Source organism: Castor canadensis, chromosome 4 (genome assembly GCF_047511655.1).
Source record: "Castor canadensis chromosome 4, mCasCan1.hap1v2, whole genome shotgun sequence".
NCBI lineage: Eukaryota > Metazoa > Chordata > Mammalia > Rodentia > Castoridae > Castor > Castor canadensis.
Window position 1 is genome coordinate 160203525 of NC_133389.1, and position 17159 is coordinate 160220683.

At 35.2% G+C, this 17159-nt stretch overlaps 1 protein-coding gene across 13 annotated transcripts in view; it reads right to left on the reverse strand.

The window, feature by feature from the left end:
- Positions 1–6311: 6311 nt before the first annotated feature.
- Erbb4 (erb-b2 receptor tyrosine kinase 4) overlaps positions 6312–17159 on the reverse strand; it is a 1037871-nt gene continuing 1027023 nt past the window's right edge. For all 13 annotated transcript variants that reach the window (XM_074071632.1, XM_074071639.1, XM_074071638.1 and 10 more), the window contains 2 exons: positions 16550–16847; positions 6312–14314 (listed from right to left, as the gene is read on the reverse strand). In XM_074071632.1, coding sequence (XP_073927733.1) covers positions 13869–14314; positions 16550–16847 — 744 coding nt within the window. In that variant the 3' untranslated portion in view covers positions 6312–13868. The remainder of the gene's footprint in view (positions 14315–16549; positions 16848–17159) is intronic.

Sequence of the window (17159 nt, forward strand, 5' to 3'; positions counted from 1 at the left end):
TTCCATCTAAGTATGTTTGTCTTTTGCATTAGGACCACATGTATACTTGAGAGAAAAAATTTTCCTAGTAATTAGATTTCTGAGTTTCCTGATGTGGGGTAATGATGAAGGATGAGTACACAGTGTGGTTTTGCATGGTAGCCACTTGGAATTGTAGTCAGATTACAATAATGATCTTTCACTATCAAAATTGTGAATTTGATCAATAATCATTATTATTGAATAAAAATAATATTTTTAAGAGACTAAAATTAGAAAAATGAAAAGTAAGTAGGCTAACATGTTTCAAAATGTAGTTCGAAGCCAGGTGCTGGTGGCTCATACCTATAATCCTAGCCACTCAGGAGGCAGAGATCAGGAGGATCCCAGTTCCAACCCAGTCAGGGTAAATAGTTTGGGAGACTCTTCCTCAAAAAAAAAAAAAAAAAAAAAAAAATCACAAAAAAAGTGCGGTGGAGTGGCTCAGTGTGTAGGCCCTGAGTTCAAACCCTAGTACCACAAAAAAAAAAAAAATGTGGTTTGAAAAACAGTTCATTTAAAGCTATTTTATCTTAATTGTTTTTAACATTTTCAGGTGACCTACCATCTTCATGCTAAGAAACTTTAAATTGTTTTTACCTCATTTCCCTAGTTGATAGTACCAGATTCTATCTTCCTTCCAATATTTTCTCTTCTTTCCTCAGTTTAAAAATCAAGCTGACCGTCTGCCTAGGCAGGAAGCTGCAGAGCATGTGATTAGTACCGTGTTATCTCTTCTTCGACAATATGGAGGAGCCGTTACTAAATTTAGTGAAAGAATTCTAGTATGGTCTACATCAATGCTAAAATCTTTTCTGAAATGTCTTTTCCATGCTCTTATAGAAGGATGTCAATATTTTTCATTATATAATTCTTCAGCCTATAAATCTTTGAATTAGCTCCTAAAACTAGATAGCACTAGAAGAAAATTTGTTATTTGTCACATAATAGTAAAGTTGACCTTCCTGAGTATCTGAGTACAAAATGCCTCAGAGTGATCATTCGTTGATCTGTCATTCACTGAGAATAGGGGGGAGTCACACATAAAGCAACAGAGAGGCTTATCTTTTGTAGGATGCTAAGCAATTATGTTCCTAGTTGAACAGTAAAATACTTTAGAAATTGCTCTACAAAGTAACACGTTGCATCTTGTACATTAGACACGAAAATGCTCTTTTACCAGAATTATAATATGAATTAGCACAATGTTATTAATATAATATTTTTAAAAGATTTTCTTTCTTTTTAAAATACTATAAGTATAATCATTCTTCTTATTCCTCAGACTTCCTTCCTCATCTTTGAAACTCCAGGGGACAAATGATTACCAATCATTAAGAGTTTGGAAAGCAGAGTGAGCCAAGATGAAGGTAGGATGTGTCTTGGGAGACTAAAAAAGTGAGTGTCCAGAAACTCAACATACAACAGCTTCAGCAGCCATGCAAATGACACAGTGTGCAAGCTAGAAAGGAAAAGGTCCAAAGTAAGGAGCGAAAAGAAAGCCTATTAACACTTTCTAAATGGAATGTAAGATAACGGGCCCACTTAAAGAGGCAAGATAGCCAAAATCCAGGTGAACCTCAGTTGGAATTCCAGCCCAATTGCCTATCAGCTGTGTATTTTGATGAAGTAACAATATTTTAACTTTCAGTTACTTCAAACAAAAAAGGAGGAACCACAGTAGCTTATAATATCATATTTTAAGAGTGCTCTCCAGATTTGAGATCATGACTGGAAGCTAAACACCTCTTTGAGGGGTGTTTGCTAAGTCTATTTCCCAAATCCCGATAGCATTCAAACATTCCTGGAATAAAACACATACACCTTAACTGCCAGTAACTGCAGCCTGCAAATATCCAGGGATAGGTCCTTCATCCCTGGGTCTACAGATGACTCAAAATACTCAATCCACAGGAAGCCCCTGAAACCTACCTAACTCTACACATATAAGCTGCTTTCTACAGTTCTAGCTTGCTGTCATCCGTTTCCCCCAAGGCAACTCCTCATGTGTCCCTGGTTGGCAGTCTTCTTTCTCCAGAGCTTCAGTATAAATAATGAAGAGTTCTGCCTTTCAGGCCAGGTCATTTTACTGGGTTCTAGCATCATCAGAATATAACACATACTAAAGGCCAGCTCTTTCCTTACTGTTTATAAAGATTAAATGAGAAAACCCATGCCATTTGTTTACCATACTGCCTGGCACAAAGTTGTTTTTTCCTCCTCTCACAAATGTTTTACCCATGAGGATGTCCTCTTCAGGCTACGACATAGCAGGACTCCATGGCTCCATGGGGAGCAAAACTAGAAAAGAAAAATGGCTCTATTTTGACTTTTAAATTTACTACTTGGAAAAATAGTGATTATGTTTTTACCATTCTTCACAATACTATAGAAGGGATCTATAAAGCCCTTCTAATCTGGGAAGAAGACTGATGATGAAGAGGAAAATGACAGGTTCTGGTAAATGTTCCAGAACATCTGAATTTTTTTTTTCTGTATCTTTCTCTCAATTCAGTTTGGAAATACAAACTATTCCCCACTTTCTTGTGGAAACTTGAAAAGTGGCCTTAAGGGTTTTACCTTTTCTGGGATTGGGGTATAAAAAGGGTAATGAGTGCCACAGAGCTACGTTTTCAGAGCCTGGAAGTAATGTGAGCATGTGAATTCTACCGTTTCTTCTAGGGAGGTCCAGGGATTTGCAAGCAGGCCTGGGGACCACAGTCCTATTAATGGCAGATGAGTATGGAATGTGCATTAGACCAAATGGCTAGACATCAGATTAAGATGTACATATCTCAAAGAAAGACAAAATAGAATAGTGAGAATTTCCAGCAATCAGAAGTACAATATATGTCCTGTCAGATGTTATCATTAGATATTGTCAAGGACCAGAACTTTCCCTTCATTTTTGTAATGCTACAACAGTCATGTGTCACTCAGTATCATGTGTTCCCCATACCTTTGGGTCTGAGCAGTAGCAAGAGGTTAGTTTCCACCAAGAGACTGTGAACAGGGAGTGATGTGTCATTTCTTGACTGTGTTAGCAAAAAGCCTCTCTTTGCCTGCCAATGTTCTTTTCCCTGTTATGGTTGTCATGGAGGAAGCATCATTTTGAAGCATACTGTCAGACGCACAGCAGAAATAAGGATTTATATAATAAACTAATGATATTTCAGAGTATACTTGTAATTACTACAGAACCTCATGAATTCTTAATAACATAGGCTCCAGAACTTATACCTTGGAGAAGAAGTGATGAGAAAATCCCTCAGCTGCCTGAATATATAAATCTGAAATCTTAATTGCTGTGTTTATGTTTTTAATCCCTGGATAACCTGGAATTTAAGAAAGACACTGAGTTTTGATACAGAAAAATATAGAATTATCTTTATTGCACATCTGAATTTAAATATATTAGAAAAACCATAATTGCCATAATATTATCAATATTATAAGGTAACTACAATGTATCATAAGGGATAAATTATTTTGATGAGAGGTGGATTTGTGCTCTGCTACCTTTTGTATGGTTTTAATCAAGTTTTCATCCATCTAAAATTTTATTTTCTTCATTTATGAGAAAGAGGAAGTACCTAACTAATGTGAGTATGGTGAAACAATTTTCAACATGTACAGAGTTGAGAACAGAGGACCAGTATATGGCAAGCTTCCAATCAATATTTGTTACTGTTTTCATGTTGTCATTGTGGTGGTGGTGGTAGCTGGAAATTCACACAGGCTTAAGAATTTCATACTAAGTAGCAGCAGACCGATTTTGTAAATCCCTGAATAAATAGAAGAAGATGACATAAAATGATATCTACAGTAACACAAATGAAATATTAAGATTTAATCTTCAGGATATTCTTAAGATGTATGTGCCCCTTACAACAGGAATCAGTTTGCAGCTAACAAAATATATCTTTAAAGCTTGGAAACCTTGTTTTTCTGTTTGTCAGAGACAGAAATCTTTACATTATTTTGTGGAACTCTCTACTTGGAAAGGGAAAGAAGTGGAAATAGGTCAAATAGTTTTCAAGATAGGTATTTTTATTTAAAAAGAAAACCTATGGGAAGCTTGCAAGAGCAGGTATGCCAATATTCACATGTCTCCTGTGTGTCATTTGGTTTACAGTCTCCTGATTGCTATCTTGTGGTGAATTGTTTTGTTTATAGCTCTGAAATTGCTATCTGGGTGACAGTCTTCTGCTTCTAATCTTAAAATGGTTGTCTAGTGACTTTGCTCCCCATGGTTTATCATGCAGCTTGATAATACTATAGAGGAAAATACAATTAGCTAACTATGCAGCTGCTCAACGTACAGTTTTATGAGTTTAACTTGCAATATGATATATTTCTTGGGGCTTGTGGAGTATAAGCTGGAAAACAGAAATTTTGTTTGCATTCGAGCTTTGCAATATATAAATATACATTTAAATATTTTATGTAATATATTCTTTCTCTATATTTCATATGTATGTATGTATCTTCCCATAGGGCTTTTAAACAATTGTGAATTCAGTACCATGGAGTTTAAGGCAAGAGAGAAGAAGCCTAGTTTTTGACATTCAGGTTTTCCTCTTACCTCCAATATACCCACACTTTCTCTATGATTTCCCCTCTTCATCATTATCACTACTTAATGATCTCACTAACTTTTTGCCAGGATTGCAACTCTCTGAGTAGTTGGGATTGCAGGCTTGAGCCACCATACTTAGCCATATGGCCTTGTTTTGAAAGGTTTTGTTTGTTTGTTTTTTACCTGTGATAATGTTGCATTTGTTTCTTGAGTGAAAAAAAACTTGTTTCTCCATTAGAGATGAATTGGTTCCCAGTAGTTTGAGGAAGTGGAATTATTTAGTTGTATCAGAAGAGTTGTCAAAGAACCACTGAAGACCAGTGGAAGTTTGAGTTTATATGTGAGCTTCCAAGTGTGCTCCTATTAGAATGAGTTTCCTCTTTAGCAGAGGGAGAAAGAGAAGTGGTTAAGTAAATAGAGGAAAGAAAAATACTATAGCCCAAAGATGCAACTTTAGTGTGACACTGCTCAGTATTAGTTGCATGATTCTTCATTTGGTATTTCAGTTTGTGGGGATAACCAGGATTATTTTAATAATATCTGTCTCCACAGGGTATGACAAGCCAAATGACCTAGACTACACTGAATACATTTATATATGAGAAGAACTGGTGTAATTGGTAAGCATTATAGCTTTGATAAACTAGCAATGGTGCCACTGGAAGTTTCAACTACACTCTACAGCACTAGGAGAAGGAGTTGTTTCTCCCTACTCCTCAGTCTAAGTATGGCGTAAATACATAGTGCCCTGAACTATCTCACCCTGAACACTGTGAAATGACAATGATGGCCTATTAACTGTTCAAAATATCCAGAGGAAGGTATGTGTACACATCAATGCACAGGAAAGCATTATTAAAAGGGTATTTTAAATCTCATAACTGAACACAAGTTTGAGAGAACTCACTCCAAAATACCATGTTGAAACTTACACTTTTCATCCATTGATTCAGTTGAAATCATATGCAATCAAATGAGCAATTAGTTGAAAAAATCATAGATTTTTGTATTTCATTTTTATTATTATTACTGTTTGTCAGTACTGGGCTTTGAACTCAGGGCCTCATACTTGCTAGGCAGGCACTCTACCACTTGAGCCATTCTGCCAGCCCCAAATCATAGATTGTCTAACAAGAAGTTATTGGAATCTTAAAATTCTCAAACTCTGAAGGCATGAAGGAGTAATAACTAATACTTAAAATAGAAAGCTGTAGTAAAGTTTTGTTGAGAGAGACTCTACTTCATGTCACCAATGTCTCTGTAATCATTCTGCCACAGGTCTGTGGGCTTAAGTTATTAGTCAGTTGATTGACTACTTACGGTCTGTCTTGAGTATGGCACTAGCATTTGACACGCTGCATAACAAAATATTTGCCATTTTTGTAAACTACAATGTGTGCAGAAAGAAAAAAATTAATGTTATTTGATTCAACCTACAAAATATTTTATGATTTTTTTTATTCCAAAAGAAAGAAACTATCTCTAGTTAATTAAGCATAGTCTGCATAGGTGAGTAAGTCTGTACACTCCAACAGGCACAGACCTTAAATGGTGCAAACATAAGGAGCATATCACAGCCCAAACAACCAAAGGGTTCTGAGGAATAATTAATGAGATTCATAAATACGGATAAAAATAAGCCTACTTTCACATCTTCAGGTTATTCAATCTAAAACAAATCTTCTTCTAAGAACAAATTTCTGACACAGAAGAGAACATTTGTTTCATATTTTATTGAATTTCATTTATATTAAATTAAAAATATATTTCTGACAGATTCATGTAACAAAAAGGCAGAACAGTTTTCAAATTGTTCAGCTGGGATGATCAGTATGGAATGAGGCAAAGCAGTTCGCATTCTATAATTTCCTTGTACAGGTACAATTCTTTCCCAAGAGCCAAAAGAGGATCTTGGAGCTCTAACTGAAAAACCTAATTACATAAATTTAAAAGACTGTTTCTCCCTCATCCTCAAATAACAACAGAAATTAGGGGAAGGGAGGAGAATGGGGTTGGAGGAGAATAAAGAATAAGGAAAGTTATACTAAAAATATACCTAACATTAAAAAAGTTAGTATGTGTTAAGTGCATAATCCTTCATAGATAAAATAGAAAAAATTAAAATAACATTACACTACACACAATTGGCATATCCTATTGTGTAAGCGAGTGCAGAGGTTGGACACATCACAATAGTGCTGAACACAGAATCACGAGTAATGTCAAAATGGTAACTTCCAACCAAAATAGAAACAATCACAAGCCAATTACTTATATACAAATCAACCCTAAGGACAATTATGTTCCAAAATAAAAATGTTCACAAAAGAAAATCAAAGCAACATTATCCTTATTTACAAATGCAACTAGCCATGTCTTTAACAAGCTATAAAAATACTATTCACATTTTCAAACATACAGTAGTATTTTTTGTTTGTTTATTTCAAAAAGGCAGCTAACTTTGAATGCTGAGATTTAAATGAAACATTGATGGCTTACCAGCAAGTTTTTTGCACCCCTATCCTTTGAAGATTCTTCACAGGAGAGAGGGCTTATTTTCTGTTTACAAGTTAAGAAAACAAAGAAATGAACCAACTCTGCCTTTTCAGTAAAGTGTCTCCTTTGTCAGCCCAAATGATCTTAGCCAACTACTTTGATGTGCCCTGCGTGAGATGAAAGTTTGAGAAAATAAACTTGACCTATTTTTTTGTGCTATGCATTGTCTTGCACGTTAATCTCATTTTCATTTGATCTTGTCATAATGATGTGCAAGAGGGAGATGATCAAGTAGTCAAAACATGTAAAAAATGCAGTTTCAACATGCAGCAATGCAGTCACTGGTGTGCACAATGTGGGATGTAGTCACACCAGCCAGTGAGATGTGCATTCAAAGTTAGCTGCCCTCACACAGCTGCTCAGTTTAGTAATCGACCCATTTAACAGCAGAACCAGTTTATGCTACATATTTCAAAGTACCTTACTTTAAAAGAACAGCTTACATATCTACATTTAGAAAATAACTTTCTTAGTTGATTACTGGGGTAATTTCAAAAGGGTTCTTGGAGTGCTATGCTTGAGACCCCTCACTCCCTGCTCCCAGCCCCTGAGAGATCCAGAAATATACAGGACAATGATTCTCATATTAAGGGAAAAGATACAACCCCTCCTTTAACTGAAAAATCTGGAAATAACACTTGAAAACCAGGTTTAGGTCAATATATAGGAGGTATGATTTGCTTTCCTTCAAAAGGGCTATAGACCTGGGGAAAATATTTATATGTTTGGGGTAAAAATAGCAGTAAAGGCAAATTGGTTTGGACAAGTTAGACTATTGCCTACAGGTAAGAAGCTTTGTTTTCCTATATTTGTACATTCGTACAAATATAACCATTTCTTATGATGTGGAGGGACACTCACTGGAGCATTAAAAGAAAAAAATACCTTTAAAGAGTGAAAGTAGAGAAAGAAGGTGTTCTATTAGACAGGTTGGATTTTCATTATAGTGAAACTGCACTCATTACAAATTTGTTACAATGATCTGAAAATGTCACAGGAGGTTCTCAAAGCTGAAGACTCTTTATGATAATAAAAGTCCTTGTTTAGAAAAAAATTACAGTCGCTACAAAATATTTGTAATCAGGAATAAAATAAGGTAAATGAAGTAAATAAGTTAATCTGCTGGCAAAAAAGATTATATTTTTATAACAACCAGTTATATGTAGTTTTTATGAAAAGATTAAATGTAAGAGCTAGAAGATGTGCATGCATGTGAGTTTCAAGAGTCATTACAAGGCTACTTATCTCAAATTCCTACAGAGAAGAACATAGTAAGAGAATTGATATTCGTGGAAAACAATTGTAATTTCCTAAAGTAATTGTTCTCTGTGCAGTAATTTCTTTTAGAAGTAATTTAAACAATGCCCAAGCTCATAGTCTTTTTAAAAAATCAGGCATTAGAGGGCAAAGGCTAAGTGAGTATTTCACAGAGCAGGGTGTGGAACTCAGAGATCCACTATGGCTTACAAGAGGGACAGTGTCAGGAAAGCCAGCTTGAACTAGGGTAGTAGAAAGCAAAAAAAAAAAAAAAAGAAGAAGGGCTGTTTTGTCAATGGGGGGGTTGGGGGGAAGTAAGGTTGTTATTTTTCTCCAAATTCAGAGAGAAAGAAAATTTTCCATGGTTCCTAACAAAATAATCACTTGCTTGCAAGTTGACTTTCAAAGTATATTTTCCAAGGGAGACATACAAATACCCCATGAAACTGGGGCTTAGCGTCATTGTCATGTGACTCCAGAAGCTTTTTTTTTTTTTGTAGGAGCCATCAATTGGCCAGATATGAGTGATACATCCTATCTTTTCTTCCCCCTCTAAGATTTCCATGGGGCTTGAACAGAGGGTCTGGAACATGTATTCTAGAGAGATTTTCCTTTTTAATGAAAGGAGCCGAGCAGCCACGTAAAGAAGAGATTTGCCCGCACAAACCCAAGGGCTCTAGTCCAGCACAACGCCAGCAGCTTCACATTTGCAAATGTGGAGTTCTGGGATCAGAAAACTGTGTTAATTCAACCCAGAAGCATAAAAGCTGGTTTTGTGACATCAGTAAGAATAAGGTCTATACTAATAGTGATCTTTTGAAATTATACTTTATCTACATTTGTGTATTGTCATTTGTTCTCAAGCAAATGGGAAGCAGGAGTTCAATAAGTAGAAGCTTACACACTTGAGTTTCTCATTTGCTCCATATAACTCAGTCTAAAAACCAAAAGAAGTTCAAAAGAATGGCAATATCATAGTTTAAAATGCTTGGCTTAGCATCTATTTATCAGAAAAATGTTGACAGATTTCCTTGTTGGTTTTGGAGGCCAGGAGGCATGGGGGGACAAGAAAGGACATGTCACAAATTAAATATATTTTGCTTGCTTCTTAAATGACACCATTCTTTTTTTGTCTGTGCATAAGGTGATAGAACATTTTCATTTTCTTTACTGAATTTTGAAGACTTCTTAGTCACATGTAACATATTTGCCTGTTAAACACTACACAGTGGTATTTGCAAAACAAACTCAAAAATTGAAATTCTCTATATACTTAATACATTTAACAACTGGAAGAGGACTAAAAGAGTGAGAAAACCTTTTAATTGTAGTGTTTTAAAGCAAGTTTTCGTAATTGGAATTATCTGTGTCTACTTTTAGCTAAACCCAACAAATAGCAATTTTAAGTGGCAAACTTATTTTTTTAACTATGCAAAATCCATCCTACATTTTTATATCCTGATTTTTATTTTGTTACATTATACTTTGTGATTAGTTTTCTAGTTTGATTTATTGACTAATAGTAAAATCATTTAACATCTGATAACCTAACTAAATCTACATCTTACAGCATTATCATGGTCTGCCCGGTTACACACATGCTTTTATAACCACCTTTTCTATTACCTTATGAGCTACAGATACTAGCTAAAAATTAACCGTCAAAGATGGATGAATAATTTAAGTTTTTAAATAAAGGTTAGATGAATCTAAAAAACCTTGTATTTACATCTTTTCCTTTCAGGCTTAAACAGCTTTAATTTTCTTTTCATTTTTGTCACTTCATCTAGCAGCATTCATTAACATTGGAGATGTGCACCATCCTCAGAAGGTATCAGTCATACATTGTAACACTTAGAAGAACACTATTTCTTCCCTCAACTGACAGTTATTCAGTCATTGTTCCTGATTTATGAAGCAAGTCTCTTATTTGGTAAGTCTCTCACTTTCAGTTTGTGCGTTTTAATAGAATTTGAAATTTACATTGCAGTTCATGCTTTTTCGAGAATGGCTCTGGAGAAAGGACTTCCATCTTAATCTGTCCTACTAATATTATTTAGCAAACCAAGATCCGGGCAACTTTGCTTTGTAGAAGTGTTGTGGCTCTGGGTCTACCCTGGTTTAAAGGACTGCTTTGCTCACCTGTTTAAGAACTACTTCTTGAAACAACCATTTGGCTGTAGAGATTTTCTATACTTGAAAGTAGGATTTCCTAAGCTAAATGTAATGAAGAAATTTTGTTGACTTAAAAAATTGAGTGTACCACATTGTAACCCCACCCAGCACAACAATCAAAAACCAAAAAAAATTCAGTGTAATTTTGACATGAATTTTTTTTTCACATTTACATATTTCCATTTATGTCACTGGTCTGTGTAATCTGATATTTCTTAGCAAGTTGCAATCTTTTATTTTTCATTATTGGAGTTTGAACTCAGGGTCTCACACTTACTAGGCAGGTGCTCTACCACTTGAGCCATTCCACCAGCCCTTTGCAATTTGCAGTCTTCAATGGGCATTTTAAAATTTCAGTTACTTCATTAAACAAATTATTCTCTGGAGTAAATGAAACTCTTTTTTTCCTCCCTCTAACACATTCTCAAATATGTTTTCCTAGGGGACAAAAATAAAACAACAACAGCAAAACTCCAAAGCAACTGAAATCTCATTCCAAATAAATGATAAAGTGCTGCTATTGGGAATCACTTTGCTTCATCTTGAGTTGTATGCACCTCAATCTCTAAGTGGGAGATTACCTGATGTGTAAGTCCTGTGTTTTAAGGAAGGAAGGAGTGAATTTACACTAAATATATTTCTATTACCTCAAAAGTTAAATGTTTATTATTTCCTTCTCCAGTTAAGTGATTCTGATTTCCATAGCCCACTAAGAACCATAAAAATACTGCAAAGGAAAATAAAAAGTCAAGTTATAGTGTTCAAAAGGATGTTATCAGTGATGACTAAACACAGATTTAGCTAGAAGTAGAGGCATATTTTCAACTCTTCACAAGTATTGATGTGAAGTTTTCTTTTCTTATAGACTCTCCTCAGAATGGGTAGAGAGCTCCATGTAATTAGGCTGGAGCCCCTGAATCTTTCTGTGTGTTGAGTACTGGGAAGTTAATAGTTGAACTTCATAAGAAGGAACCTCACAAGCTCCTCTCCTTCCTCGACCTCATTCTTTCTACTTGCCTCTTTTCAATTCCTGTAAGAAGAGACCAACCCCAACACTTACAAGGTTTTTGGCCAATGGTCATCACCTGCTGCTGATTAAATGGTGAAGTTACAATCTAGATACACTAATTAGCCAGCGACATAATGTCCTTCTAGACTAGTTTGTTTGCATGAGAATATTGAAACTGTTCTATTTGTCAACCTCAGTGACTTGAAGGATGTTTAATTAATGTCTCATATGAGTTCACAGAAGATATTTTACTAAAAAAATTTCTATGAAAGTTACTCACAAAATAGTTCATGCAATATGATTCCTTGGACTCATGGAGAAATTAAAATGTCATTCCAAATAAATCTCCTAGACTGTAAAATCTTGAAGTCAGTGACAGTATTCCATTTACCTGGTTGTAAGTAGAAACATAGATTTACTGGGATATTTTTCCTTTAAACTTTCTCTGGTTTATTTCTTTTAGTTATTGACTCTAATTTGTTCCCAATATTTAATATTAGAAAAGAATAATTTTAAAAAATCTAAATGACTTAGGGCAGAATTTTATAGAGAAGAGAGATATATGTCCAATTTTTCCAATTACTGATGAGAGGCCCTGTTTCCCTGGAGACTCAACTCTGTCATTTGTTCCCATTACCCATCTTAATTTGGTAGGTCTTCTTTTAAAATGAAACAATAAAGATGCTTCTAGACTTAGGATGCAGTATGTGAAGCAAGAGTTATTAAACAAAGAATCAAAAGATTAATGTGTTGGATAATAAAAAAATTACATGAGAATATTTTCACATTTATTTACAAATTTTTACCTAAGGACATATTCATAAGCTTTGAATATTTATGTTATTATCATTATACCAACTTATGTGCAAAGAGTTACTTTCTACTCAATATAAATAGAGTCTCATACTAGAATTCAAGCCAATCCTTAACTTTATATGGAGTACACAAACTGAACAGATTTCCTTATGTAGCAAATGTGATATATGCAGGTAATGTGCTGGCTTTCTCACCATAATCCCTGGATACTGTTCCAAAGTCCTAATTTGCTTGGTATTTCCACAGTCTGTCTTTATCTTAGATCTTTTTTTAAAAATGTATTTAAATTAGTTAATTTGCTGGTTGCTTCCATATTGCTTCATTCAAAATCCAAAATGGAGTTCAGAAAAAGAACAAATAAAATTATAGCTTAAGTGCAAACTACATTTCTGAGTATCTGCCAGGTAGACATACCCAAATCCAGTGTGTTTTTTCCAGTTCATGGATTTCCCCATTGGACCACCCCTGCAAGTGTCAGTAATTTTCTTGAACCACACAGAACCGTCTCTTAGTTTCCCTTCTAATTTTAACATCACTGACTGCCTATCAAGTTCTGTTATTTATGGAGAAGAAGAAAACATTGAAGAATTTAAAAGATGGGGGAAGAAATATTCAATAGTGTAAAACATGATAACTAGGGCTGATATTACATTTCACTAGTGTCTTGGCCTTCCCTTCTAATTTTAAAGACTAGATAATTTAAAACAGTGGCCTTCATCATATTAAAACATTTTTCTTTAAATTCTCTCAAGAAGCTTTTATGTAACTATCTTTGTAAATAGAAATTAAAGCCAAACTAGGGGAGAAACTAATATCAAGGAAAAGAGCAATGCAAAATAAAATAAAAAAAAAAGCCCTCCAAACATAATTACTAGTTATAACTTTGGCAAAGATTTAAAAATTGTGAGAGCTGGGTTAGCCATTCTTACTTGCCAGGATAGAAACTTCTAGAGAAAGAAATTTGATTCTCAATCTCAGTTGCTATCATATGGTATCCAAATGGTTATCCTTTTGTTCTAATGGAAACTTTTATGATTTCCGGGGCTACTGAGCATGCATACACTAATTTCTGCAGATAGGAACAGATAGCATGGTGTTTCAACCATCTGCATTGAAAAAGAAAAAGAAAAGAAAAAAAGGAAGGAAGGAAAGTTCAGAACTATTTTGACAGCAAGTTGTATTGCCTTCTATTTTCTGGTTCTTCTCTAATTGGTTCACTGTCCTGACCAATCCATGCAGGGAAATGAAGAAACAGTGTGGTTCTCCTATCTTTCTCTTTCAGTCCTTCCTTCTAATGTTCAAGTTAGGTGAACACATAACTATCTTTGCATCTTTATGTCTTCCACTGGGAAGTGTCAAAACTACTGGCCTTAGGGGTAGAAGGAAGACCACCAGAGAAAGAGAGGAGGTGGGGAAATGGAGCGGGTGTGTCTCTCCACCTTCAAACCACAGCTGATCTTACACCACAGTATTCCGGTGTCTGTAGGGTGGAGGAGGCAGCACAGTGCCTGGCTTTAGCGAGAACTCAGAGAGGTATTCAGGATTCTCTGCCACAATAGGCCGGATCCGTCCATTCTGTTTATAAAAATATTTTGTGCTGTACTCCTGCAGGTAGTCTGGGTGCTGAAGGGTGCTCCGAGGTGGCAGACTGTGGTTCCAGTAGTCAGGGTTGTCGAAAGCTTTCTTGGCCTTCTCTGGCACAGACAGTACGCTGTTCTTCAGGTATTCAGCATTCCCCAAGGCATTGGCGAAGGTGTTGAGGTACAGTGGCTCATTCACATACTCATCCTCTGTCTTGGGTGGACCACTGGAAGCACTGTGATATTCAGGGTTATCCAAAGCTTGAAGGTCTCCATTTTTTCTCCGAGAAACAAAAGGGTTCTCCTCCACGGGATTCAAATATTCTGAAGGGATACAAAAATATCAGCTAACATCACTTACAAAAAAATGTTAATTAGACCAAGGTTATACACAAGAGTTAGCTTTTTTTGTCTAGAACAAGAAATTCACAGATTTGTTTTCATGAATTCTCAAAAAAACCTCTGTAGAGTACTACTGCCAAGTGGAAAAAGTGTGTGAGGGACAAAAAGTGTTAATGACAAAAGAAGGCATTGACAAGACTGGGATAAGAATCCCTGTCTTCCAGATTGTTTTTCTTTCCTTCTAATTGCATTTGTCTGTCCTACCTATGGGGTCAGTTGTATAAATGCTTTTGTTTTCTAAAGTCAGTAATTTATATAAGAAAATAAGAATAATTATCAAAATTAAATAGCCTTTAGATGTAGCAGAATTCAAATTTTTATGAAGAGGATTGATAAACTAGTCACAAAAGAGCAAATCCTTAATTTGAGTACCATATAATAGTTATTTTGTATGTTAAAACTAGTTACTTAGTGCCTATTTTAATGGCTATTTCTAATAAATTCACTGGAGCTGTATTAGCCTGGAATAAAAATTATGGTAATCAATGCTGGTGTCCTCAACCTTAGTTTTACCTCTGTACCCTGGAAAACATAAAGACTCTCTCTTTTACTATGTGCATTAAAAACGTATGCTATTCTAAGTTTGGAGTCAGGGCATAGAGAGGACACAATTACTCACTGAGATACCATCATTATATGAAACTCCATACTCTTAGTCCAACATATATGGAGAAATCCCATCAAGTCAGAGTTATTTCCCTCTAGATGTAGATATACTAAATATACTGCTAAAAGGCAATCATGAATACCTCATCATCATATATATGAATTTCAGTTCACTAATTTACAAGGCATTATTATTTCATCCTCACAAGAATACTGTGAAAAGGGAAAAGCCTGCTAATTTTTCCAGCTTCGCACTAGAATACAGGTCTTCTACTTCCTCTTACGTAATCTTGCTCCACTGTATGAATTTTTTTTATTATTACTCCTACAAGAGTAGGGTAAACTTTACAGTTAGTAGCAAGTGTTAATTTGAGAAAACATATGAAAGAAACTTGGATCTCAGTGTTCAAAAAATAGAATCTAAGAATGCTCTACAGTGAGTCTATGTAGAATGACTTATTTTTCTCGTAAAAGTCTGATACTTCCTTTTTTTCATGCAGTCTATGAACTTATAAAGCTGTGCACTTAACTACGGGTGGGCATGACAATCTTCCTAGAGAGGACTCTTCTTTCAGGGAATCTGTCACATATTCACAAAAGCTACATTTGTGTCACTACTGGGCTACCACATATAATAAAACTCTTCATTACATCACATTAGGTTACTTGTAATATGTACTCGGGAATCTCTAGATTAACATTTACAAAAGTGAACATAACCATATAAAAAGGACACACCAGGTCCTTATATAGAGTCTTAAAATGTAGTCTACTGTTGACACTGAAGACTCTGAGACACACGATAATCATTTTTAAATAAAAATCATTCATCTACCCTGCTTTGTGATACTTTAAGCATGGAAGGAAAGAGGTTTTTTATTTTTTTTTTCTTTTTCACAATTGCAATGTTATTTATTTGGGAGTTCAACATTTATATGAATAACTCTTATAATGTCATTGCTGAACTTTGTAAAACCAAAAATATTATTTTCATTCTTGGTAGTACAAGTAAGTACATATGGGATCAGAATTTAACTTTGAAAAGAATCATACAGAATCCTTAATTTTCTGGAATAAACTAGGTTATTGAAATGACATAATTTTAATGAATCAACCAAATATTTTATTGGTGCCATCAAAAGCTTTGGACACTTTTGCCAACACCACCAGTCTTTATGATCTCCATGGTAAGTCCAACAGAGCTGTGGATCTGAAATCTTGTGACATAATACCACAAATACTCAAATATTCTAGTAAAGATGAGTACAGGCTAATACTTCTTAAGCTTGATTGTATAAAGAGATCACCTGAGAATTTTGTTAGAAATTGAGACTCCTATTCTGGAGGGACCTGAGAACCTGATTTCTAACAGGCACATGTATTGTAGATGCTAGTGATTTCAGGAAGTGCACTGAAAGTATCAGGAGCATAGGCTTTTTCTGCTCACAAATGTTATATGGTTTAGCTGTGTGGCAATTTCCACTGTGTACCTTGCTTATTTTGATGGAAGTGTACATTGAATGCAATCACTTCTGAACATTTGATCTGTACCTTGTTTGGGTTTGTCTCGCATAGGAGTCATGTATCCTTCTTCATCCATCTCTCCTCGTGGGCTGCGTTCTGGAGCAAACACAGTGGGATCAGCACTGTACCTCTGGGTGCTGCTATCCTCTTGGATGTGGGGTGTCACTGGCTTGCGTAGGGTGCCATTACAGCAGGAGTCATCAAAAATCTCAGCCGCAGCACCTTGGGCAACAGGAGCTTCTGGGATGGTGCTGGTAGGGGCTCGATAGGGCACTGCCATTGCTTGTTCTGCAGTGAAGCCTCCGTCTCGGTATACAAACTGGTTCTGTTAATAGTAGAAACACATTTAGAGAGAAATTGTTGTTAGAAATAGCTGTAAAAACTGAATGCTATTAAGCAAAAGATAGCAAACATCGTCTTTCAGAATAAAGTAATAGTATTTATTGATTTTTGTTTTCCTGCTGGCTAATGAATTTGAGTTAACAACTAGAAACATTTAAAATTCTCCTCTTTCTTAAAAGGTGAATCATGAGAAAATAATTTGGAAATATATATTTTAAATTTCCTAACCAATTTGAACATGATGTAATGAAAAGTATTTGATGCCCTTTTCCCAAATTTGTCTATTTTTGATACA